Here is a 27007-nt window from a genome sequence, read left to right as displayed (position 1 = left end):
AGAGGATGAGATGGCTGGATGGCATCACCGACTCGATGGGCATGAGTTTGAGTAAGCTCTGGGAGTTTGTGATGAACAGGGAGGACTGGCGTGCTGCGATTCATGGGGTCGCAAAGAGTCGGACACGACTGAGCGAATGAACTGAACTGTAGCCCTGAAGCCCTGCCTGCCTCGCCAGCCTCACACACCTAGACCTCGAACACATGAAGTTCGTTCCTGCCTCTGAGACTTTGCACATGCTGTTCCCTTTAACTGAAATACTCTTCTCCCCACTTTTTAAAAAATATCTCAACTTAAAAATTACCTCTTTGGAAGTGAAAGTGTTAGTCGCTCAGCCGTGTCCAACTCTTTGCCACTCCATGGATTGTAACCGGCCAGGCTTCTCTGTCCATGGAATTCTCCAGGCCAGAATACTGGAGTGGGTTGCCATTCCCTTCTCCAGGGGATCTTCCCAACCCAGGGACAGAACTCAAGTCTCCAGCATTGCAGGCAGGTTCTTTACCATCTAAGCCACTGGGGAAACCTGCTCTTTGGAAAGGGCTTACCTAATCCCCAAGTTAGTTTAAAAGCTCTCAGGATATGATGATTTATGATGATTCAGGTAGGGTTAATGCCCATCATAGCTCCTTAGGCTCTCAACCATTTAGTGCATGCCTACAGCATCCACCTGTGTCTTTCCACGTAGGGACTTCTCTCCCCAGGTGAGAAGGCTGGAATTGCTAGAGAGTGAAGATCCCCAGAACACCAAGCATGAAAGAAGTTGGAGGATAAACAGCCTCAGCTATCTCCCTCCTTCAGGGAGGGAAAAGCTCTGAGGCCTGTTCTACTCCATCCTCCAGAGTTTCCCAGTGGGAGTGAACCCAGCTGCCCACGGCAGGGACCTCCTCAATTGATAGCCTTCCTTCTTCATCTTAATTCCCTACTCTTGCACCAGTGTGTCCTAGGATCAACCCCCAAATAAAATTGCTAGTCTCAAATCCTTATCTGAGTCTACTTCAAAAGAAACCCACACTAAAACACATGATATCTTGGCAACAACACTGTCCCCAGAGTAATTAATGGTTTTTGAGCAATGGGGTTGTTTTCTACCGTCTGCTCCTTGAACATTCAGGCAGGATGGTGGATACTATAGGATGGCTCATCTGACAAAAAATCTGACCCATCTCCCCCTTCACTTTTCTAGGTACCTTCTAGCCAGTGGTGGCCATGTGACAGACATAATCCTAACCAATGACTTAGAAGCAGAGTCTGTTGGGAAACAAAAAAAGACCAGGCCCTGGGAGGAGAAGGCTTTTGATCCACTTGGGATAAAAATGTAATGTCTGGAAGCACAACAACCATCTTGCAACCATGAGGCTAAACCTCCTAGTGAGTGGCGAAAACAAAAGATACAGAGTTGGAGGCTCTGATAGCATCACCGAACAGCTGCCCCATCCTTGAATTGCCTACCTCGGGAATTCTTATTAGAAGATAAAACTAAGCCCCCATCTGTTTAAGCCACCCTCTCAGGATTGTCTGTGTTTGCAGATGAATTCCTTGTGAACCTCTGCAGACACAGATTATGTTGGTCCTATCCTAAGTACATCACTGGCTTTTAGGTTAGTGCATGATACATAGTAGATGTGTAATAAAGATTTGTTGATTCAATAAATGAAAAGTCTTCCCAAAAGTCTCTTCTTGCAAGCACAGAGCTTATTTCGTGTGGCAAACCCATAAGGAACCAACTTGAGGTTTTAGACATATAGCCAAGATATTGGTACAGTTACTAAGATCACCACACTAGAAGGAAATGGCCTCTGTCTATTAAGTCTCATGAGGTCATGATGTTGTTAGGAGTCATTTGACTCCATGGACCTGACCTGTGCATAACCGTTTAAGTGTAAAACCCTCAATCTGCCCACTAGAAACTTCCGGAGGGGCTGGTTGCCACTCTTCATATCCTATTATGATGTAATTAACTTTGAATGAAAAGGGATCAGTGATGCACTGGTCTAATTTTCCTATCACATGTCTGGCATGATACCAAGAGATGAAGGCTAAGCAGCCCTTTTTCCATTTCAGAGAATCTCTTCCCAAATTGGAATAAAAATCCCTCAGCCAGAGAGAAACTGCTTCTGGGAGCAATGTGGTAGGGAAAGATCTAGGACCATGAGCCAGTGCACCTAGATTCCAGCACCACCACGAGCCTGCTGAGAGATCTGGACTGGCTGCTTCCCCTCTCTGAGCCTCAGTTTCCTCATCTGTAAAAGGGGCTAGTACAAGTGCTCTTCTGGGAATCTATTCCTGCAACAGCTTACATGCTGCATCGCTACACTGTGGAAGGCATCACCGTGCGTGCATGCACGTTTGTATGCTTGTTCAGTCATGTCTGAGTCTTTGTGACCCCATGGACTGTAGCCCACCAGGCTCCTCTGTCCATAGGATTTCCCAGGCAAGAGTACTAGAGTGGCAGGGGATCTTCCTCACCCGGGGATCGAGCCCAAGTCCCTTGCATCTCCTGCATTGGCAGGGGGATTATTTACCACTGTGCTACCTGGGAAGCCCATGTATATAAGCAACCTTCTCCAGTATTCTTGCCTGGGAAATCCCATGGACAGAGGAGCCTGGCAGGTTATAATCCATGGGGTTGCAAAGAGTTGGGCATGACTTAGCAACTAAACCACAAGTAGATATACAAATTTGTAAAAGCCTAGGCCGGACTTGCCCAGGCTTGAACAAAAGGAATTTCCCAGGCAATAATACATTTTAGGCATTCTAAGGCTAAACTGCAGGACACTTGGCTATACTTTCTACCCTGTTCCCCAGACCAACACCTACACATGCAACGTGGGGGGAAGAACTGGGTAGCTGATGTCCACAGGCATACCAGGCCACTTGCCCCTGCAGTTTCTCATCATTCAGACAGAAACAGTAGGTTAGCTAGAAGCTTCAACAGTTCAGCTGACGGGACTTCCCTGGCAGTCCAAGACTTCACCTTCCAATGCAGGGGGTGCAGGTCCGATTCCCCCACCAAAAGCTAAGATTCCCACATGCCTCATGGCCAAAAAAACTCCAAACCATAAAACAGAAGCAATATTGTAACAAATTCAATAAAGACTTACCTGAACATCCTGTGTGACTCAACTAAGACCCAATGCAACCTAATAAATAAATATTTCCAAAAAGAAAGTAAGTCAGAGGACTTCCCTGGTGGTTACTCAGCTGGTAAAGAATCCACCTATTCAATAAAGACAATGATCCACACACAAAAAAATCTTTAAAAAATAATAACAATAATACAGTGAGCACATTCGGGGACTTCCCTGGTGGTTCATTGGCTAAGACTCCATGTTCCCAATCAGGGTTTCATCCCTGTTCAGGCGACTAGACCTTACATGCTGCAACGAAGACCAAAGATCCCAGGTGACTCAACTGAGACCAGTGCAACCTAATAAATAAATATTTCCAAAAAAAAAAGTAAGCAGGGGACTTCCCTGGTGGTAGCTCAGCTGGTAAAGAATCCACCTGCAATGCAAGAGACCCCGGTTCAATTCCTGGGTCAGGAAGATCCCCTGGAGAAGGGATAGTCTACCCACTCCAGTATTCTTGGGCTTCCCTAGTCGCTCAGCTGGTAAAGAATCTGCCTGCAATGTGGGAGATCTGGGTCCAATCCCTGGGTTGGGAAGATCCCCTGGAGAAGGGAAAGGCTACCCACTCCAGTGTTCTGGCCTGGAGAATTCCATGGATTGTATACTGAGTGACTTTTACTTTCCAGAGTGGTAGAGTGGACAAGAATCCGCCTTGCAATGCTGTGGACATGGGTTCAATCCCTCGTTCAGGAAGATCCCACACACCACCAAGCAACTAAAGTCCATGGGCCACAACTACTGAGCCTGCGCTGTAGACAGCCCACCAACCACAATTACTGGGCCCCCGTGCTGCCAACTGCTGAAGCCCACAGGCCGAGAGACTGTGCTCTGCAACAGGCGAAGCCCCTGCCATGAGAAGCCCATGCACAATGAAGAGCAGCCCCCTTGCTCAGCACAACTGAAGTGAGTCCATGCAGGAACGAAGACCTGGCGCAAACAAAATTAATTAATTTTTTTTTCGGTAAGCACAGTTCTCTATTCTCCCTCCCTCCTTCCATTCTTCCCCCTGGCCCTGGGGTTTTGTTCAGAAGCACCTTTCCAATGTTAAGAAATCTCTCTTTTCTACAACAACCGAGGGAAATGAGGTGTCTAGACACAGGTCAGACGAGCCTGGCCTTACCCAACCTCAGCCACGACTTAAAGTCTGAATAGAATCCCCCAGAGAATGTGTAAGCAGGGACTCCTGGGATGGGCTGGACCGGGAAGGTGTGGAAATGTTCAATATAAAAACCGTGTGTAACTTTTTTTTCTTCTTGGGGAAAAGAGGAAAAATTAAAGTTCTATTTTATCCAAGAGCTGGAGAAACCTCTATGAACCTTCCATGTGCGTTTCTTTCTAATTTTTTTTCTATGAATAAAATCATGATAATAGCATTGATTAAGCTTTCTTTGGGGGCAGGGCCTTGCTCCAAGAGTTCTACACCCTTTGCCCCAGTTGTCACGGCAGTTCTATGAGGTAGGTGCTGTACCATCCACAGTTAACAGGCAGAAAAATCCAGACAAAGAGAGGTGAAGCAATAAAATGATAAACAGAGCCAGGATGGTGGACAAAAATTACGAGCTTTGAGGGCAGACCACCAGGAGTTCTTTTCTCTTTCTCTAACTTTATGTATTCTTTGTGCAGGTAATATCGACACAAGTTGTGAAATATACAGGTTTTAAAATGCAAAAGGTATACGTACTTCCCTGGAAGTCCAGTGGCTAAGACTCCATGCTCACAATGCTGGGAGCTCGGGTTCGATCCCCGGTCAGAGAACTAGATCCCACATGATGCATGCTCAATCCCTAAATTGTGTCTGACTCTTTGCAACCCTATGGACTGAAGCCTGTGAGGCTCCCCTGTCCATGGGATTTTCCAGGCAAGGACACTGAAGTGGCTTGCCATTTCCTTCACCACATCTTCCCCACCCAGGGATTGAACCCTGCACTGGCAGGCAGATTCTTTACCACTGAGCCACCTGAGCTTCCCCTAGCGCCCACAAGCCTCACCTGAGAGTTTGCATGCTGCAACTAAAGATCCCACATGCTGCCACGAAGATCAAAGATTCGAGTGCCACAATAAGACCTGGGGCAGCCAAATAAATAAATATCTTTTAATTCAAATGTTATAGAATGCCATATCTGAAACATCTCCTTCCCTCTCCTCACTCCAATCACCAGGTTCCCCTCCCCAGAGGGAACCACACTTAGCAATTTCTTTGTATGTTTCCAGAGATGTACTGTGCAAGCAAATACGGTTTTGGACACATGTTTACCTGTGTGTGTCTGGGCATGCCATTTCATTTTGCACAAACTGGCAGTGTACTCTATTCCTTGCTTTGTTAATTTAACCAGTTATCTCACAGGTCATGCATCAGGCAAGGGTAGGTTCTAAGTTATCACATGCATAGCTCTGAGAAGATATTTAACTAGCTCTTCCTGAAATAACATAGGTAAAAACATTTAGCTGGAGCCTTACCCATAGTAAGTGCCATGATTTATAAGACCTAATTATTAGAATTTTAATCATGCTACATGCAGAGTTTTCTCTTCAACTGTCATTACATCATTCAGTTGGACATGATTTGCAAAAATATAAACCTCAATCTGCACCTTGCACTAGATAGAAAAATTAATTCCAAAGGGCTCATAGGCCTAAGTGCAAAAACTAAAGCTATAAAACTACATGGGGACTTCCCTGGTGGTCCAGTGGCTGAGAATCTACCTTCTAATCCAGGGGATGTGGGTCTGACTCCTGATTGGGGAACTAAGATCTCACACGCCACAGGGCAACTACTGAGCCCATGTCCTGCGACGAGGGTCCTGAGTGCTGCAACTGAGACCCAACACAGCCAAAAGTAAATAAATATTAAAAAAAAAAAAACTAGAGGAGGACATAGGAGGAAATCCTTGTGGCCTTGGAGTAAGCAAGATTTCCTAGGCAAAACACAAGGAACACAATTCACAAAAAAAGAAGTGATGGTCCCCAGTGAGCCCACCTTCATGTAGGGAGGGCTCTTTGTGACTGTGGGTGAGACATGGGACTTGTGTCTAACCAGCAGAATGCAGCAAAGGTGGTCATTTCTGTGGTTATAAGAGACTGTGATGATCTTGCTAGCATGCTTTCTCTGTTTGCCTTCTCATCCTGCACGTTTCATGTTGCAAAGGCCCACATGGCCAGCAGCTATACATGGCCCTCCAGCTAGTGAGGAAATGAGACCCTTAGCAAACAGCTCTGGAGGAATTCAGTCCTGCTAACAACCCGAGTGAGCTTGGAATCAGACCCTATCTTGGTTGAGCTTTCAACTGAGACCCCAGTCCCAGCCAACAACTTGACTGTAGGCTTAGAAAGACTGAAGCAGGCCTTCCCTGGTGGTTCAGTGGTTGAGAATCTGCCTGTCAATGCAGGGGACACGAGTTCAACCCCTGGTCTGGGAAGATGCCACATGCCACAAGGCAACTAAATCCATGCATGACATTTACTGAGCCAGAGCTCTAGAGCCCAAGTGCCCAGGACCCTGTGCCCTGCAATAAGAGGAGCCCTCACTCACTGCAACTAGAGACAGCTTGAGTGCAGCAACAAAGACCTCACTGAGCTAAAATAAATAAAAAGATTTTTAAAAAAAAGACTAAAGCAGAGGCCCTAACCTATCTATGCCTGGGCTCCTGATCCACAGAAATGGTGAGATAATAGAGATGCGCTCTTTAAGCCACTAAATTGGTGGTGATTTGTTACATGGCAACAGATAACGAATACAATTGGCATGTTTCTGAAGAGCAGTCGGGGGCTGTGTGTTGAGGACCTTAACAAGGGCATACTCCTGATCCTGAATTTCCACTTTGAGAGGCAATTGCTCCAAAAGGTACATTCAAAGATGCTCATCACAGAGTTCCCTAGTCTGAGAAAACTATCTGATGTTTCATGAGGACCTGCTGTTACAGAGTCCAGGCTCGCTCTGCTTGCCACATGACAGGCCAATTAACCAAGAGACGAGGTGTTGAGGCGAGGAAAATGACTTTATTCTGAAAGCCTGCTGACTGAGAAGATGGAAGACTAATGTCTCAAAATAACCATCTTACAGGATCTGGATGCCATTAATCTTGCAAATGTCTCCTAGAATGGCCAGTCTCAGGGAGGGGATGTGTTCATTGCTTCCTTCCTATAGCCATCCACAGGTGGACAGGATCCTAGACAAAGGCATTTTGGTAACCTTCAGGCAGAGGGGCAGGGTTCCCTGAGGCAGGCTATTGTGTATGGACAGTATACTTTTAGTGAACGGAAGCAAAGGTTAAAGTAAAAGAGACAGATCCAGCATGGAGTCCGTTCTTCTCTGTAACACTAATACGATGTGCCAGGTGCTCTGTATGTTTTACTTACTTAAGTCTCCCAACAATCTTATTCTTACAACATTACACCTACTTTGAAAGTGAAAGTATTAGTCACTCAGTTGTGTCCAACTCTTTGTGACCCCATAGACTGTAGCCCACCAGGCTCCTCTGTCCATGGAATTCTCCAGGCAAGAATACTGGAGTGGGTAGCCATTCCCTTCTCCAGGGGATCATCCCAACCCAAGGATTGAACCTGGGTCTCCTGCATTGCAGGCAGATTCTTTACCATCTGAGCCACCAAGTCAGAACACATCTACTTTACATACTAGCAGATGAGGTCTCCAAGAGATGAAGTGACTCACCAGAAACAAATCAGATAATGTTCATCAAATTCTTAGCACTGTGTCTGGCCAAAGGGTAAGTGCTCAGTAAATCTCACACTGTTTGTCCTCATTCAGTTTCAAGTTGCAGAAACCTAACTCAAAGGAGTCTAAACTCAGGGACTTTCCTGCTGGTCCAGTGGCTAAGACTCCAAGCTCCGAATGCAGGGGACCTGAGTTTAACCCCTGGTTGGGGAACTAGATCCCATTTGCAGCAACTAAGACCTAGCACAGCCAAATTAATTAATTAAAATAAATATTTAAAATATATATATTTTAAAATAAGAGTCTAAGCTCAAAAGAGCTCCTATAATTGGGGAGGTCTGGGTGGTTGGCTCCAGGCATGGCTGTATCCAGGAGCTGGAAGGATCTCTATCAGCAGGACTCTGTCTTTACCGATCTGTGAGTGCTACTTCCTTCTGCTTTTCAGGCCCTGTCCACCTGCTTCCTCCTGGCCTGACAACCCTAGGAGAACAAAAGCATCCATCTCCCCAAATCCACAGGCTAATCTGAAAGGAGAATCTGATTGGCCTGGTTTGGTTCACATGCCCCTTGCTGGAATTACATCACCAGGAGGTTAGCGCTCTATGACTGGCCATCCAGGGTCACATGACCATCTTCCAGGGACAGGAGTGTCATGATTAACAGAACCCAGGTCCATAGAGTGATTAAGGAAGGAGTGTTGGGGACAGAGCATAGCTACCTCCATTTAGCAATTATGACTGCAGTGTGGATGGTAAGGGAAGACTGGGGTCAGAACACCACCACTCTGCTTTGGACCTCACATCCTTTCCATTATGTACGTCTCATCTCCCACCTCCCCACTTTAACTTTTTCACACTTCATACTGTCAGCTGGCCTGAAAAACACCTGCTCTGCCTGACAGTGTGCAGCGAAGAAGCGGCTCGTAAAAGAGCCTTGGTGAAGGGAAGCTGACTGGACGCAAAGGTCAGAGCAGGCGGGGTTGACTTGCCCACCGGTCCTTGCACATCGGAGCTCCAGGGCTACCAGCATCGTCAGCGAGCTGAAGAGAGGGTCTCTAGAAGGCTGAGGGTCTTCTCCATGTCCCTGCTGTTGTTTAGTCATTGAGTTGTGTCTGACTCTTTGCAACCCCATGGACTGCAGCCCCGCAGGCTCCTCTGGCCCTGGAATTCTCCAGGCAAGAATACTGGAGTGGGTTGCCATTTCCCTCTCCAGGGGATCTTCCAGACCCAGGGATCGAACTTGAGTCTTTTGGGTCTCCTGCATTGGCAGGTAGATTGTTGACTGCTGAGCCACCAGAGAAGCCCTTTCCATGTCCCTACCCAGATGATTAACAAAACTATCACAAATCAGCAAACATTTACTGAGTGCTTGCTGTCCCAGGCCCTGTTAGAAATACTGTACCCACAATGACTCCATCCTCACAAAAACCCTATGAGGAATGTGCTAGCATTATTCCCACTTTACAGATAGAGAAACTGAGGCACACAGAGGAAGAGATGTAATTTGCCCAGAACCAACACTCCTAACCCTGCAATCCTGCTGCAAAGAGAAGTGAGGTGTTCGGAGCCCACTAGAAAGACTGCCACATTTCCCAGAAAGCTCTACTTTAAGGCAGGAGTATTTTCATAGGCATTACCAATGATGCTCCTTTTTGACTCATGACAGGGGGCTGGGGGGAGGGGGTTCCCTGTCTGACCCTGGACGTCATGTCCTAACACATGATTGTAGGTGAGGAAGATGCTGAATGGGATGCTTGCTCCTTGGAAGAAAAGCTATGACAAGCCGAGACAGCAGGTTAAAAAGCAGAAACATCACTTTGCCGACGAAAGCCTGCATAGTCGAAGCCATGGTTTTTCCAGTAGTATGGATGTGAGAGTTGGACCATAAAGAAGGCTGAACGCTGAAGAACTGATGCCTTTGAATTGTGGTGCTGGGGAAGACTCTTGAGAGCCCCTTGGACTGTAAGATCAGACCAGTCCGGAAGGAAATCAACTCTGAATATTCATCGGAAGGACTGATGCTGAAGCTGAAGCTCCAATACTTTGGCCACCTGATGTGGAGAGACAACTCAATGGAAAATATCCTGACACTGGAAAAGATTGAGGGCAGGTGGCAAGGGGGGCAACAGAGAACGGGATGATTGGATGGCATCACCGAATCAATGGACATGAGTTTGAGCAAACTCAGGGAGATAGTGAAGGACAGGGAAGCCTAGCGTGCTGCCGTCCATGGGGTCGCAAAGAGTTGGACACAACTGAGCAACTGAACAACAACAAAATCTGCACTAAATTCAAAGGCACCCTGCTCTCTGCTCACCAAGCCGGTTCACAGCAGAAGGGCTTCTGGGGGCCGTGATGAGAGTTCCTTGGTGGCGATCTGGGTGAGAATGTTGCAGGAAAAACAGAAATGAGTGAACAGCCTTTGGCATATACCAGTCAAACAGGCCTGCAGGAGTTAAACACTGTTGACTAGTCTTTAGCTGTCACTGCTCACGCTTGCAGCTAGCCTGTCCTTCACAAAGCTAACCAAAGCTAATTACTCTCAGACTCCGTGTGAATTGTACTCTGCACCTGGCATAGTTCACCTCCTACACTCTCTAGTAGCATTCTGCATTTCAAAAAGAAGGTCAAGAGCCGATAACTTCAGGGACACTAGACCCAGCTGCTCAGCCACCTGATGCCAGCTTTGGCAGTAAATCTGCAGAAGAAAAGAAATGCAAGACCTTCATTCCCAGAAGCCCCAGATATAAAACCTCTCCCTGCTTTCCACCGAGGGGCACAGTTCTTCAGGCACTAGCCTGCTCTAGTCCCTCTCTGCCTGGCAAAGGATAAAGCTACTCTTTGCTCGTCCCTTTGAAACTCTGCCTCCCTTTTGCTTTCAGGCATCGATGCACAGTGAGCCAAGATTCTGGCAGCAAACCCTGCTGCTGTTGTATCATGCGAGAGGCCACGCAGGTAAATGAGTGGGCCTGGCTGTTTGCCAATAAAACTTTATGCACAAAAGCCAGGCTGGATTTGGCCTGAGACCAGAGTTCTGTGTGAACTGTTCAGGGACTGAAGAGAGACAAGTGTATTTATTGAGCAAATACTATAAACCATGGACCAAACTGGGCTGTTGCCTTTAATCCCTGGAACCACTCTGTCAGGTAAGTGGGCTACTTGTCCCCATTTTACAGATGGAAGAAACTGAGGCTCCGAGACATCAATAACTTGCCCACATTCATGTAGCTTTTTAGCAAAAGAGGACTTGAATCCAAGACTTCAAAGCCTGGGCCTAAGGGCCCATGGGGCACCGCCTCCCCTGGGGATGGCTGTGGATTCTGAGACCACGTACAAGCCCCTGTGTCCTTGTCTTTTGAAATAAAATGCTGACTCACGGAGAGTTAATGACTGGGAAACATGAAGAGGTAAGAAACAAAGAATAGCTGTTGCGAGTGGGGGACTGGTAACAATTTAGACTCTAATTCTGCCCCTTAGCGAATCACAGAACTCCCCATTCCCTGAAAGCTACAGATAAAAGCCTGACACACATTCCTGAGTTGCTTTTGCAGGAAGCCGACCCCCTCCGGATGGAAACTGCTGACCACAAGAACACAGACCCTAGACTGCTTGCAACCAGAAGGCTGATGATGCTTGAAGCTTCACCTTGATGCCAACCAATCCGAGAAATGTCCACAGGCTGATCACGCCCCGCTCCTTGAGCGCTACAAAACTCCTCACTCCCCACTCCAGGGGAGGTCACATGGTCTTCAGGGCATTAGCCCGCTGTGGCCCCCTTTGCCAGCCAAAGCAATGAAAGCTACTCTTTCTACTACACCCAAAATTCTTGTCTCCACATTTTTTTTTTAACTTTTATTTATTCTTGGCTGTGCTGGGTCTTCATTGATGCATATGGGCCTTCTCTAGCTGCAGTGATTGAGGGCTACATTTTGTTGCAGCATGCAGGCTTCTCACTGCGGTGACTTCTCTTGTTACAGAGCACGGCCTCTGGGGCACGTGGACTTCAGTAGCTGAGGCTCTCAGGATCTATATCCTGGGCTCTGTAGTTGTGGTTTACGGGCTCAGCTGCCCCAAAGAATGTGGAATCTTCCTGGACCAGGGATCGAACCCGCGTCTCCTGCGTTGGCAGGTGGATTCTTTACCACTGAGCCACCAGGGAAGTCCCTGTCTCCGAGTTTCTATTTGGCACCGAGGAACAGAGGCCAAGTTTGGGCAACAGTTCCCATACCCCGTTCCAGGTCCCTTGTGGGTATCCACCCCCCACCCCGCTCCCCGCCATAGCATCCCAGCCTCTGGATCCCACTTTATCCCAGACAACGTGAAGCACCTCCTGCTTGCCTTCCTGCCAGCCCACCTTCCCGGAACCGCCCCTGCCTCCCAAGCTCTCTTGTTCTTTCCTTCTCCGCTGAGCTCAGTGCTGCCCTGAACTGCAGCACGTTTTCCCAACTGGGAACGAAGAAATCGAAATTTTTGTTTTTGCGCAGAAGCTGCCCTTTTCAACCGTGGCTAAAATTCCCCCACAGAACAGGAAGAATAGCCACGGTCACACCAAACGTCAATACTTATTGAGCTGGCACCACGACCAGAAGCTGGCTGGAGAGAAGAGGGGCAGACCACAGCGCAGCCACCTCTAGGAGCTGACAGAAGGAAGCCCAGGGCCCCCTACGGGAGCACAGAGTCCCCTTAACTCAGCCCGGCGAGCAGATGGGGAGGGATGGAGAGCTCCAAGGATGAGGAGGTACTGATCAACGGCCAAGGCACAAGGAAGGGCGTTCTGGGTACCCAGAGTGAGAGCGTGGTCTTTGCAAAACCACCAGCACCCGGATATGCCTGGCACAGCCGGAGTGGGAAGGGACTGCTCGGTGGGCATCTGGGGTTTGAGGCTGCCCAGCACCCTTCTCCTTCAGGCAATGGTACCCTAGCTTTTCTTAGGGGAACTAACTGCTCCATTGCGCAGTCTTAGGGGACTGTCAATCAAGGTGCCCTGTTCACTCATGGCAAGGTAGACCAATTAGATGCTCCTCTTTCCGAAATCTGCATTGTGAATACAGAACTCGATGAAGGAAAGTGCTTGAGGCTACAATTACCCCCATTTCTAAGGTAATGCCTTGAAGCAGGACCCTTTGCTTCAGTTCTAAATTTCCCGAGCTCTCTGGGTCCTGTGCCTCTGAAGGGCTGGCTTTCCCAGCTTTTCCATTTGTTTGATGCTAGAGTCCCCAAGCACATGGTCACACTTTTTAGTGTATTTTTGCCATTGCTGGTTTCCAGGGCTTCCAACCAAGCCATCAAGCAGAGGTATAGGGCTGGGACTTCCCTGGTGGTCTAGAGGTTAAGACTCCATGCTTCCAATGTGGGGGAGGGGGACGGCTCATGGGTTTGAGATCCCACATGCTGTGTGGCGCAGCCCAAAATTTTAAAAATAAAAAAGAAGAGGTACAGGGGTATGGGCTTCCCAAGTGGCTCAGCGGTAAAGAATCCACCTGCCAAGGCAGGAGATGCGGGTTTAATCTCTGGGTTGGGAAGATCCCCTGGAGAAGGAAATGGCAACCCACTCCAGTACTCTTGCCTGGAGGATCCCATGGACAAAAGAGCCTGGTGGGCTAGAGTCCATGGGGCTGCAAAGGGTCGGACACAACCAAGCACGTGCACACACGCACAAGGCTATGCGAGGTCAAATGCCCCAGGAAAGCAGCAGTGGATCAGACACTAGAGGAGCGGGTCTGTCGTCACAAGATCATCTTGGATTATCTCTTAGGGCCCTACATCCAAAGGTTCTTGTAAAAGAAGAGGAGATGTAGGCACAGAACAGAAGGCCACGCAAAGATGGAGGCAGGGACTGGAGTGATGCATCTACAAAGCAAGGAATGCACAGGGCTGTCGGCTGGAAGACAGGCGTGGGGTAGTTCTTTCCCAGGGGCCTTCAGCAGGAGCCTGGCCCTGCCAACGCCTTGCTTCTGGGCTTCTAGCCTCTGGAATGAAAGAGAAAGAGTGTGTATATGTGTGTGTGTGTGTGTGTGTGTGTGTGCTTTAGTTGATAAGTCATGTACAACTCTTGCAACCCCATGGACTGTAGCCTACCAGGCTCCTCTGTCCATGGTATTTTCCAGGCAAGAATACTGGAGTGGGTTGACATTTCCTCCTCTAGGGGATCTTCCAGACCCAGGGATCAAAGCCGGGGCTCCTGCATTGACAGGCAGGCTCTTTACTGCTGACACACTGGGGAAGCCCAATCATGAGAGAAACTCCTTCTGTTGTTCTAAGTCACCTAGTTTGTGCTCCCTTCTTACAAGGGCCCTAGGAAATGCCTACACTTGCCTCAAGGCGAGAGAAAGACTGTCACGTGGCTTCTGCTCCGGGGTTCCCTGTGGGGTCCGGCTGAGGCTGGCGTTCCGCCTGACCTCTCTCTCCTTCGGGTATTCTTGCCTTCCCTGTCCTGTCTCCCTCACTCCCTTTCCAGTTTCTCCCAGAAACACTTCCTTGATAAATCACTTGCCCGTGAATTCTCATTTCGGGGGCTGCTTCTAGGAGAACCTGATCTAAGAGGGGGAGGAGGGGCAAGGACGAGATTGGCACTGAGGCTGCCTGACTCCAGAAAGCTGGAAGCACATTTTAGAAGATTCACTTGACTTTTCCGAACCACTGTTCAGGGTTGGACTGAAATGGAGCAGGACCCTATGGTCCTTGCCCTGCCCCCCCCCATACCATGTCCTCTGCCTCCCTTCTGTCTGTGCAAAAACTTTAATCAAAGGGTACGTTTAATCAGAGAAGTGAGAGATTCAGAAACAAAGGAAAACAGTCAAAATAAAGGAAACTAAATATTAATGGTGTAGTCATTAAACATAGTCAAGGACCTTTAGTTCTTTCTCAAGGGCTATTGACAATATTCTGAGTCACATCCTGCGAGCTGTCTTATAGTTACTAAAATACTAGGTAGAGAAGTTAACTACATAGTGACTAGACTGTACCCAGGACATGAGCTGCCACAATTCTGAGAATTAACCGCAAAGAAATGGGAACAAATAGACTCTGGAACTGAAGATTAACTGTACCTAAGACAACAGATCAGTCCTGGGTGTTCATTGGAGGGGCTGATGTTGAAGCTGAAACTCCAATACTTTGGCCACCTGATGTGGAAAGCTGACTCATTTGAAAAGACCCTGATGCTGGGAAAGACTGAGGGCAGGAGGAGAAGGGGACGACAGAGGGTGAGATGGTTGGATGGCATCACGGACACAATGGACGTGGGTTTGGGTGGACTCCAGGAGCTGGTGATGGACAGGGAGGCCTGGCGTACTGCAGTTCATGGGGTCACAAAGAGTTAGACACGACTGAGACACTGAGCTGAACTGAAAACAACCAAGATGATGCCGATCAGATCACCAATGACCAATCTGAAAATAACTGTCAGATTCTGCACTGTAGTCCCCCAGCCCCAACTTCTGTCTATAAAAGCTCATGCCCCACTGGTTGCCAGGGGAGGGAAAGTCAGCCTTTGGACAGATGTCCACCACCCTCTGCCCCCCCCAGCCAGTGGCCGGCATCTGAAGTAAGGCCTTTCCACCAACCTGGCCTGTTTATTGGCTTTTGAACAGTAAGCAGCCAGACTCCATACACTTTTTGGTAATAAGACCCATCTGGGCCAGCCCCCTAGGAATTGAGTTACTGTGCCTCTCTGAGCCTCAGTTTGCTGGTCTGCAAAATGGGGCCAGTCTTGGTGTCTCCCTCTTAAGGCAGCTTGGAGAACAGGAGATGATGCGTGTAAGCATGCAGCAAGCTTCCAAGCCAGGGTGCTGTGTTCCGCACTGCTTCGTGGGTCCAGGGTGGGTGCGTCCAGCCACGTGCGAGTTCCCAGGCGAGGGCACCTGCATCCAACGCAGGCTCTTGAAGGAGGCCCTGGAGGACGTGGACCTTCCACAAGCCCTCTGCCACTCTGTATTGATTAGATTTGGTTCGCCAAATGTTCCCGAGATAAAAGGATCTGATGATGGTGAGCCATATGATCAAAGCGGCTCTGTGAGATCTAAAGGCTCAAGGAGTGTCATCAGCTGAAAAAGAGAAATTTCAAGTTGGAGAAAGGGGGGAAGAAAGATGACAAAGGCTGGGAACAGAATCAAAGGGGTCCATCTGCAACCTGACTCTCCAACAACTCTCTACTCCTGTTCTGGGGGCAGGGGTGCCTACGTGAGGGTGGCGATGGGGGAAGCACTGCAGGGGAGAAGGCATTAAATCAGCCTGTCCTGGTTCTCCCAGAAGGAAGCCAATGCTCAGAGCGGTCACCCAAAGTCTCACAGGTGGGGGCCAAAGTCTCACAGGTCTACTGGAGTACAGAGCCCAGAATCTCAATCCCTGCCTCCCTTAAGCTGCCCAAGACCCCTGCTGACTCCAATTCTGTGTTTTTCCCCCAACCCCCAGCCTATTCCCTATCCGCCAAGTCTGGCATTTCAAACCAAAACATGTTCTAGGAAGTCCTTACTCAATATAGCCATGACCCCCAGAGGACTCTCAGACAAGAGAGACCTCCCTGGTGGTCCAGTGAGTAAGACTTCACCTTCCAATTTAGGAGCTGCTTGTTCAATACTGGGTCAGGAAACTAAGAGCTCCCATGCCTCGGGCCAAAAAACCAAAACGTAACACAGAAGTGATATTGCTACAAACTCAATAAAGACTTTAAAATGGTTCCACATTTAAAAAAAAAAATCTTAAAAACAAAAAAACAAGAAGAGAGCATCTCTCTAAGAGAGGAGCCATGGGCATCCATCAAAGTTACCTGAATGTTGAGACCGTGACTGCCCACCTGTGCATCAGATTTCAAGGCACTGGGAGAAAAAGGAACTGCAGCTCAGATGGAGAGGTTCCTGGGGCTATGGATTAGGGGTGGCGGAAGCAGTTTGCAGGGGACGTACTGAATCTAAATCTCTGTAACTTTCCATTCAATTTTGCTGTGAACTGCTCCCAAAAAAATAACATGCATTTTCTTCATGTTTTAAGAAAAGAAGGATGGGGAGAGAAAGAAAGGAAAGGAATGGATGCTGGGCCCATGACTTAACCTCTCTGACCTGTTTGTAAAATGAGAACAATACTTCTCTCATAGAGTTGTTATGAGAGTTAAAAGAGATTTAAAAATGTGAGATGCCTGGCACAGCCTCCATTGGTTCGGGAATTACTAACCAGGACATGGCTTAGAGTTCCAGATTTGCTGCCCCTCATCTAGCAAAGATCAATTCCTGCCCAAGCTTGAAGGAAACAGATATACATTAAATAAGATGAAATAGGAACCAGAGAGGAGACCCACCAAAAGAGGCTGTTGGGGCAGAGACAGTTGAAAAGCAGCTCTAGGGTTTCCCCGGTGGTCCAGTGGTTAAGAATCCACCTGCCGATGCAGGGGACACAGGTTTGATCCCCAGCCCGGGCAGATCCCACAAGTCGCGCAGCAACTAAGCCTGTGCGCCATAACTACTGACCCTGAACTGCAAGAGCCATGCTCTGCAACAAGAGAAGCTACCACAATGAGAAGCCCGTTTACCGGAACAAGAGAGCAGCCGCCTGTGCGCTGCAACTTGAGAAAGCCCACGTGCAGCAATGAAGACCCAGTGCAGATAAAAATAAGTAAATAAAATGCTAAAATTATAAGAAAAAGAAAAGCAGCTACAAGATAATTTTTTTTAAAGGAGGAAGGAAGAAAGGAAAGAAAGAAGCTAATCCTTCCCTGGGTAGGGGGATGGTACATTAGTTCCCCCCCACCCCCCAATACTGCCCCCGCTATTCAGAGGATGTACCCCCACTAACTAGACCCCACTGATTCCACTGCTTTGCTACCTACAATAAAGGCCAAGATATAGCGATCAGATACCTCGTGAGGAGACGGCCATAACCAGAAGAGGGAGGGAGCCTTGCAGGGAAGAGAAGATGCCATTCAGGGTCTTCCCCCAGCATCCTGGGTCCTGGGGTAACCTGGGGGGAAAAGGAAACAGAGCAGGCATGTGACACTTGGAAATATTCATTACTCTCCCGAAGTCAGACACGGGGAGAGAACAAGGTGACTTCTTAAGCTGATCTCAAAAAGAGAACATTTTGATCCACTCAGACGGGGATTTTCTTTTCCCCGCCACGCACAGGGAGTTGGTGGAGTGTCAGAGGGCAGCTTCTCTGAAGCTACATCCTCCCATGACACGCGGGGGCAACAGAGCCTCCAGAGGCGCTCTGGAGGTCCCCAGCCTCTCGTTCATCCTGCATAGCGCCGCTTATTGCACGCCAGGTGCTCAGGATAACAATGAGCCAGGCCAGGCCCTGCTGTCTCACATCTTACATTCTAGTGCAAGAGACAGATGATAAACAAGGAGAAATTAAATAGCAGGTCATTCTGGAGTGCCACAGGCTTAGGAAGAAAATAAAACAGGCGTGCAATAGAGTTACTTGAGTGGATGGTTGGTGTTGTTTAGCTACTCAGTCGTGTCCAACTCTTTGCGATCCCATGGACTGTAGCCCACCAGGGCTGTCAGAGGACCCCGTGGCTGTCCTCTGTCTGTGGGATCTCCCAGGCAAGAATACTGGAGTGGGTTGCCATTTCCTCCTGCAGGGGATCTTCCCGACCCAGGGATCAAACCTGCATCTCCTGAGTCTCCTGCATTGGCAGGTGGATTGTTTGTTACTGAGCCACCTGGGAATATGGAACTGAAGGTTAATTGTACTTAAAACGATCAAGATGATGCTGGTCAGACCACCACAGAACCAATTTCAAGATGACTGTCAGAGCTCACTGTGCTGTTTCTATAAGCACCCCCTCCCTCTGTCTATAAAAGCTCTTGCCCACTGGTTGTCGGGGGTGCTGGGGTGGGGGAGTCAGCCTTTGGACAGGTGTCTGCCCTCCTCCCAGTTGCCAGTATCCAAAATAAAGCAAACTTTCCTTTCCACCAACCTGGCCTCTTTATTAGCTGTTGAGTGGCGAGCAGCCAGACCCCCACTTTTGGCTACAGGAGGGCGCTGATGGGCACTGGGTTTGTTTGAGGGCGATGCTCCCTTTCTAGAATTAGACAGTGGTGCTGGCTGTGCAATGGTGTGAATACACAAAATCCACCCATTTGTACACTTTAAAAAAGTGACTTTGATGGTATATAAGTTATCTCTTGGGCTTCCCAGGTGGCTCAGTGATAAAGAATCTGCCTGCCAACCAAGCAGGAGACACGGGTTCAATCCCTAGGTCGGGAAGATTCCCTGGAGAAGGAGATGGCAACCCACTCCAATATTCTTGCCTGGAAAACCCCATGGATGGAGAAGCCTGGTGGGCTACAGTCCATGGAGTCACAAAGAGTCGGACACGATTGCGCAACTTCACTTTAGCTATTCATCATAGAGTATCCAGTTTTTAAAAATAATAATAAAAAAATTTTTAAAATAAAAAGTCTTTTAGCTTCACTATGAATTCATGGATTTTTTTAATATTTATTTATTTTGGCTGTGCTGGGTCCTAATTGTGGCATACAGGATCTTTAGTTGCAGCATGAGGGATCTTTTTTTTTTTTCAGTTTAAGCATACAAACTCTTAGTTGCAACATGTGGAAACTAGTTCCCTGACCAGGGATCAAACCTGGGCCCCCTGCGCTGGGATCAAGGAGTCTTAGCCACTGGACCACTAGGGACGTTCATTCATGGATTTTTTTTTTTTACTAAAGTAAAATTCATATAAAATACATCGTTCTAACTAATAAAAAAATTACTAATAAAAAAATTAAAAAAAAAAAAATAAAATAAAATAAAAAAAAAAAAAAATACATCGTTCTAAACTGTACAGTATAGGGACTTATCTGAACCCTGGCCCAGTGATGAAGAATCCACCTTGCAAAGCAGGGGATGAACGTTCAATCCCTGGTCCAGGAACTAAGATCCCACGTGCTCCGGAGCGACTAAGCTGGAGAGCCACAACTACTGAGACCGTAGTGCTTGAACTACAACGAGAGAGTCCATGCACCACAACCAAAGATCCCACATGCTGCAACTAAGACCTGATGCAGCCAAATGAATTTTTTAAAAAATAAAGTGTACAGTTCAGTGGCATTTAGTACATTTACAATGTTGTACAGTCACTCTATCTGGCTTCAAGCCATTTTCATCACTCCCAAAGGAGTGACCCATTAAGCAGTCTCTCTCCACTTTTTCCCTCTCCCTCGTCCTTGGTGGCCAGTAGTCTGTCTATTGTCTCTGTGGATTTGCCTTTTCTGGATGCTTAATTATACGTGGAGTCATACAGTATGTGTGTGGTCTTTTGTGTCTGCCACAGTTCACCGAGAATCACTGTCCATCCACATCGTGACACATATCAACACTTTCATTTTAAGTCTGGATAATTTCCCACTATATGGAGAGACCACATTTTATTTTTCCATTTTTCAGCCGATGGACATGTAGGTTGTTTCTTTTTGCTACTATGAATAGTGACTTATCAACACTCATGTACAAGCATTGGCCAGAATGTTTGTTATCATGCCAGGAAGGCCTTCACCACAATCATGCTGGCACCTTGATCTCAGACTGCCAGCCTCCAGAATGGCCGTTGTTTATAAACCCCACAGTGTATGGTGTGCTGTTACGCAGTTTCAGCAGACTGAGACATGTTTGTTTGACTGCCTGTTTACACGGATTGCTTTTATTCAGTGTCACGTTTCATTCTCGCCAATATACATTCGCAGAGGCCCCTGTGTTCAGCCGCTCAGTCGTGTCTGTTTCCACGTTCTATTTCACTCCTTCTCACAGCAGCGCTTCAAGGTAGGTGGTGTTATCATCAGTACTTGAGAACTTAGAAACTTAAGTTTCAAAGAAGTAACTTGCCCAAGTGCCTAGCATGTGAAAAGCTCTCCACCATCAGGCATCAAATGAGTGTCTATGATTACTCAGTGGCCCAGCCGGGATTGGAACCCAGCTCATTGCACACCAAGGTCAGCTCTCTACAGAGCCAGGAACCAGAGAGGCATTCATTGTGCCTGGGCAGCAGCTGCTGCCAGAAGCTGGTGGGAGGTGGGGTGGGGTTGGGGACAGAATTATAATCACCTGCTCTCAGCAGATCCAGGGGAAGCGCTGTCTCTCCAGGAGGACAAAATCTAGGGCTGATGGGAAAAATGCATCAAGCGTTTGGTAAATGCACGACCTTTGGAAATGTGGCGACTCTGAATACCCAGGCTAATAATGATCACCTAATAGCAATTTCCTGCAAGCTGGTTTCTTTCCGCACATCTGGCAGTCCGTCCGCTTTCCTCCGTTGCATACATGATCTGTCATTAGCCCAGGCGGCGCGGGTGATGTGCACTCCAGGATATGGGAGTTAGCACAGTAACCCTTGCATCGCCAAGCCTCGGGGAGCCTCTCCAAAGGAAAAGACATGCCTGGGATGCCAGAAAGAGCTTTCCCATTCGAAGGCTCCATGCAACAGACTCACAGGGATGTTTCGGAGACCTGAGAGTCTGCACCCCAGCTCTGCCACCCAGTGACCAGCACTTTGAGTAAGGCACCTCACCTGTCTGAGCTTCAGGGGTGATTGTGTGTGTAACTGAGACTCAGGTGCATGGGGGGCCACCTCTCCCTAACCTGCAAAGCTCTGCAAAGAAGGGCAGCGTTTCCTTCCCGCTTATTCTGAGCATCTGTGGCTGTGTCACAAGTGAAAGTAAAAGTGTTAGTCGCTCAGTGATGTCTGACTCTTTGCGATCCTCTGAACTGTAGTCCACCAGGCTCCTCTGTCCATGGGATTCTCCAGGCAAGAATACTGGAGTGGGTTGCCATTCTCTTCTCCAGGGGATCTTCCCGACCCAGGGATTGAACCCCGGTCTCCTGCATTACCGGCAGATTCTTTACAGTCTGAGCCACCAGGGAAGCGTTGTGTTGCAAACTACCCCCAAATATAGTGGCATGATGCCACCAGGGGTCCCCAACCTCCGGGATCTAATCCCTGACACTCTGAGATGGAGTTGATGTAATAATAATAGACATAAGTGCATAATAAATATAATGGGCTTGAATCATCCTGAAACCATCCTCCCAGTCCATGGAAAAATTGTCTTCCATGAAACCAGTCCCTGGTGGCAAAGACGGTGAGGACCACACAGACCATAAGAACATTTCTGTTTATGGATTCTGTGGGTCAGGATTCAGACAGAGCAACATGGGGCTGGCTTTTCTCTGCCCCTCAATGTCTAGCAAGAGGACCCCAATAGCTGAGGTGACTCACAACTGGGAGCTGAAAAACAAGGTCTTCAAGCATCCTTTCCAAGACATTTCCCACTGGGAGTCAAATTATGTCCCCTGCCCCCTGCTCAAAAATATGTTCAAGTCCTAACCCCAAACCTGTGAATGTGACCTTATTTGTTAATAGGGTCTTTGAAGGGTGAGCAAGTAATTATGAGGTCACACTGAATTTTGTTGTTGTTGTTTAGTTGCTCAGTCCTGTCTGACTCTTTGTGACCCCATGGATGGTAGACCACCAGACTCCTCTATCCATGGGATTCTCCAGACAAGAATACTGGAGTGGGTTGCCATTTCCTTCTCCAGGGGATTGTCCCAACCCAGAGATTGAGCCCATGCCTCCTGTACTGACAGGCGGGTTCTTTGCCACTGAGCCACCAGGGAAGCCCCATAATGAATTAGGAGGCCCTGATCCAACAACTGGTGTCCTCAGAAGAAAAGATGTAGAATAGACACATGTGGAATATGGCCATGTGAAGATGGAAGAAACCGTGTGATTGCATCTGCAAGTCAGAGGTCACCAGGAGTCACCAGAAGCTGGGAGAGAGGCAAGAAAGGCATTATGGACTGAATGTGTCCCCCCCCCAGATTCATATGTGGAAGCTCTAACCCCCAACGTGGCTGTATTGGGAGATGGGGCCTCTAAGGAGGTAATTAAGGTTAAATGAGATCATAAGGATGGGGCCCTGATTTCATAGGATTAGTGTCCTTATAAGAAGAGACAGCAGGATTTCCCCAGTGGTCCGGTGGTTAAGACTTCACCTTCCAATGCAGGGGGTTTTGGGTTCAATCCTCAGTTGGGGAGCTAAGATGACACATGACTTGTGGCCAAAAACCCCAAACATAACACAGATAAAAATGGTCCACATCAAAAAAAAAAAAAAACAGAAGAAAAGAGACACCAGAGAGCTTTCCCCCTTTCTCTCTCCTCACACACTCAGAGAAGAAGTCATGTGAGGACACAGTGAACAGGTTGCTGTCTGCAACCCAAGGGGAGATTCCTCACCAGAACCCAGCCATACTGGCACCTTCATCTTGGACTTCTGGCCTCCAGGACTGTGAAAAAATAAATGCATTTTGTGTTAAGCCACTAAATTTGTGAAAACTTGTTACAGCACCCATAAATATTAATACATTTCCATTTGCAGGGCCTGGCTGGATGGTGAACAATCAATCAAGCTGAACCTATTCACCAAAGGGTCTCACCTGCTCCCTTAAGGTGTCTGGCATGTTAACCACAGACAATATAAGAAATAATATAGTAGACCTTCACACAATGCAGGGGTTGGGGGGAGCCAATCTTCCGCACAATCAAAAATTCAAATATAACTTGACAGTCTGCAGATTGAAACAACCATGGATTGTGTCAAACCACAGTACTTATTAAGTGAAAAAAAATGCTTCTATAAGTTGACGTATGATGCACAGTTCAAACCCATGTTGTTCAAGGATCAACTGTAATAGTCTAAAAGTACTGTGGCTATATCTTAAGTGCTCACAGCATGCCAAGGACGATGCTAACTGCTTTACAAGCACCATCCAATTTTTCCCTTGCAGATATGGACAAATTCGGTATGAGTTGCTGATGAAAACTAGCAGCTGCTCCTGCCTCCAAGGCACTCACAACCTGGTGGGGGAGTCACAAGCGCCCTGATGGGGAGAGCGGAGAGGACTGGGCAGGCCCAGAGACTCATCAACATGAACTGGAGGAGGAGGAATCAGGGAAGTCTGCCTGGAAGAGGTGACCCGCAAGCAGGGTTGCCACTCTGCCATAACTTAGTGTAGGGCCCTTGGGGCAGATCTGTTTTGGGCTTCATGAATGAGGAAGGGACAAAGTATCAGGGGCCAAGGACTTCCCAGCTTCCTGCTTAAGGAAGGGTCCCAATAACTGCTCTATAACACTTCCCCTTACATTCCACTGCCTTAATCCCATTGGTTTAACCCCATGACTTCACTCTACTGCAAGGGAGGCTGGGAAATAGTTTTTAATTTAGAGGACTTTCCTGGTAGTGCTAGTGGTTAAGACTCCACGCTTCCACTGCAGGGGGCACAGGTTCAATCCCTGGTTGGGGGACTAAGGTCCCACATGAGGCCTGGCATGGCCAAAAAAAAAGGATGAGAAGAAAAAAATAACACAAAAAAACTGACGGAGAGGCATGTGCCCAGCAAAATATTATACAACTACAGGAAAAGGTGAGAATGGATACTGTCCATGCCTTGGGGCACAAAGGTTAACAGGGTCCAGATAGAAGAGTTTGAACTTGACCCTGAGGATTGTTAGGAATCCTGCAATGATGGGACTTCCCTCAACATCACAGTGAGGGACCCAGACCCCCAGCAGCTCTCCAGCTCCCTAACACATCCCATCCTTCTTTCTTTCTCTCTTTCATTCGACAAATTGAACTTTCTGAGCAGCTCCAATGTGCCAGGAGTGCCTGGGTGGGGAGAGATGGTTATTTTAAATAGGATGGTCAGGGAAGATCTCGCTGAGAAGAGGATGCCTGATCACAAGTCCAAAGGAGGTGAGGGAATGGGGCAGGGCAGATGGGTGTTCTGGGGAGATGTACCCTCAGTGAGCAGAACAGTCAGCGCAAAGCACTTGAAAGGGAACACAACTGATCAGGGTGGCTGGAAAGGAGCAGAGCTGGGTGTGAGATGGGAAATGGATGACAGCGAGAATCCTGGCCTCCCTTCCTGCCCAAGGTAGGGGCCTCCAGGGGTTTGAACAGAAGACAGATGTGATCTGACTTTTGTTTTTAGAAGATGACTCTGCCTGCTTTGGGGGCTTCCCGGTGGTTCAGGTGGTAAAGAATCCACCTGCAATGCAGGAGACCCGGGTTCAATCCCTCGGTTGGGAAGATCCCCTGGAGCAGGGAACGGCAACCCACTCCAGTTTTCTTGCTTGGAGAATCCCCAAGGACAGAGGAGTCTGGAGGGCTACCCAGTCCATGGGGTCACAGAGAGTGGAACATGACCAAGTGGCTAACACTTCTGCTTTCTGCCTGCTCTATTCTCACAAGTTTTTAAATAAAACAATTCCAGAGGTGTCTACACCATCTTCCTCAGTGACCTTCTAGCACCCAGACATTCCCTGAGAACAACCCAAACAAGACTAGAACTAGGTCCCAAGATGCACAGACAACTCTCCGTGTACTGTCCCAGGGAGTTCAGGAAACAATCTGTTTCCCTTGAGAATATTTATTTATGTTGCTTAGTCACCCTATTAATGCCGCGGCCAGTTTTATCCATAAAACTTATGTTAATGCTCTGTAAGTGAAGTAAAAGTGTTACTTGCTCAGTTGTGTCCAGCTCTTTGCAACCCCATGGACTGTAGTCCGCCAGGCTCCTCTCTCCCTGGGATTTCCCAGGCAAGAATACTGGGGTGGGTTGCCATGCCCTTTTTCAGGAGACCTTCCCCACCCAGGGATGGAACCCGGGTCTCCTGAATTGCAGGCAGAATCTTTACCATCTGAGACATGGGGGAAGGCCATGAATTACACATGTGTGCACTCTTTACATCTGCAGTCCTATGTGCTTGGAAATCTACTTGATGTACAACGGCTGTACCGGATTTCATTTCCTATTAAATGCCCATTAACACGGAGGTTCTTAATTCACCTGATGTTGGAGACTTGATGAGTGGATGAATGAATGAAATGAGTACCAGCTATTATATTAATGAGTACTAAGAGCAAGATGACACCACACTTACGGCAGAAAGTGAAGAAGAACTAAGGAGCCTCTTGATGAAAGTGAAAGAGGAGAGTGAAAAAGTTGGCTTAAAGCTCAACATTCAGAAAACTAAGATCATGGCATCTGGTCCCATCACTTCATGGCAAATAGATGAGGAAACAGTGGAAACAGTGACAGACAATTTTGGGGGGCTCCAAAATCACTGCAGATGGTGACTGCATCCATGAAATTAAAAGATGCTTGCTCCTTGGAAGAAAAGCTATGACCAACCTAGACAGCATATTAAAAAGGAGAGACATTACTTTGCCAACAAAGGTCCATCTAGTCAGAGCTATGATTTTTCCAGTAGTCATGTATGGATGTGAGAGTTGGACTATAAAGAAAGCTGAGCACCAAAGAACTGATGCTTTTGAACTGTGGTGTTGGGGAAAACTCTTCAGTGTCCCTTGGACTGCAAGGATATCTAACCAGTCCATCCTAAAGGAAATCAGTCCTGAATATTCATTGGAAGGACTGATGCTAAAGCTGAAACTCCAATACTTTGGCCACCTGATGCGAAGAACTGACTTATTTGAAAAGACGCTGATGCTGGCAAAGATCGAAGGTGAGAGGAGAAGGGGACGACAGAGGATGAGATGGTTGGATGGCATCACCGACTCAATGGACATGAGTTTGGGTAAACTCCAGGAGTTGGTGATGGACAGGGCAGCCTGGCGTGCTGCAGTCCATAGGGTCGCAAAGAGTCGGACACGACTGAGTGACTGAACTGAACTGAACAGCAGGATAACAATAATTAACAAATACCTAGCATAGGTTTCTTGCCTAGAGAATTCTGTGGACAGAGGAGCCTGGTGGGCTGCCATCTATGGGGTCGCACAGAGTCGGACACAACTGAAGCGACGTAGCATGCATGCTTGCATTGGAGAAGGATATGGCAACCCACTCCAGTATTCTTGCCTGGAGAATCCCAAGGACAGAGGAGCCTGGTGGGCTGCGGTCTATAGGGTCGCACAGAGTCGGACACGACTGTAGCGACTTAGCAGCAGCAGCAGCAGCAGCATTGGTTAACAGCGCAGGCTCTAGAGCCGTGTTCGCCGGTTCGAATCCAAGCCTCGCCACTTAGCTGCGTGACCTTGAGCGAGTTATGTAACGGCTCCCTCACTCGCATCCAACCCAGGCCAGCCACCATCTCTCCAAACCCGGGCACGTGAGAGCAAACCTGTGCAGGCGAGAAACGAGCTTCTTCCGGGCTGCCCCTGACAGCAACGCTGGCGCGCATGAGCGATTCG

At 48.0% G+C, this 27007-nt stretch overlaps 1 protein-coding gene across 5 annotated transcripts in view; it reads right to left on the bottom strand.

Annotated features, from left to right (window-relative positions):
* TMEM114 (transmembrane protein 114) overlaps window positions 1–27007 on the bottom strand; it is a 50213-nt gene extending 23206 nt beyond the window's left edge. Inside the window, exons 1-6 of one of the 5 annotated variants that reach the window (XR_006267066.1) lie at window positions 26938–26992; window positions 23032–23081; window positions 20984–21150; window positions 20841–20896; window positions 17650–17750; window positions 15348–15844 (exon numbers count right to left, since the gene is read on the bottom strand). Coding sequence is in view for 1 of the 5 variants with exons in the window: in XM_043456077.1 (XP_043312012.1) it covers window positions 17650–17750; window positions 23032–23045 (115 nt within the window). In the remaining 4 variants the exon portion in view is untranslated. Of the gene's footprint in view, window positions 1–15347; window positions 15845–17649; window positions 17751–20840; window positions 20897–20983; window positions 21151–23031; window positions 23082–26937 lie in introns of those variants that run through there. The other 4 variants (XR_006267068.1, XR_006267067.1, XM_043456077.1 and 1 more) reach the window with 4 other exon arrangements.

Source organism: Cervus canadensis, chromosome 32 (genome assembly GCF_019320065.1).
Source record: "Cervus canadensis isolate Bull #8, Minnesota chromosome 32, ASM1932006v1, whole genome shotgun sequence".
Lineage (NCBI taxonomy): Eukaryota > Metazoa > Chordata > Mammalia > Artiodactyla > Cervidae > Cervus > Cervus canadensis.
This window is presented reverse-complemented; position numbering and strand designations above follow the sequence as displayed.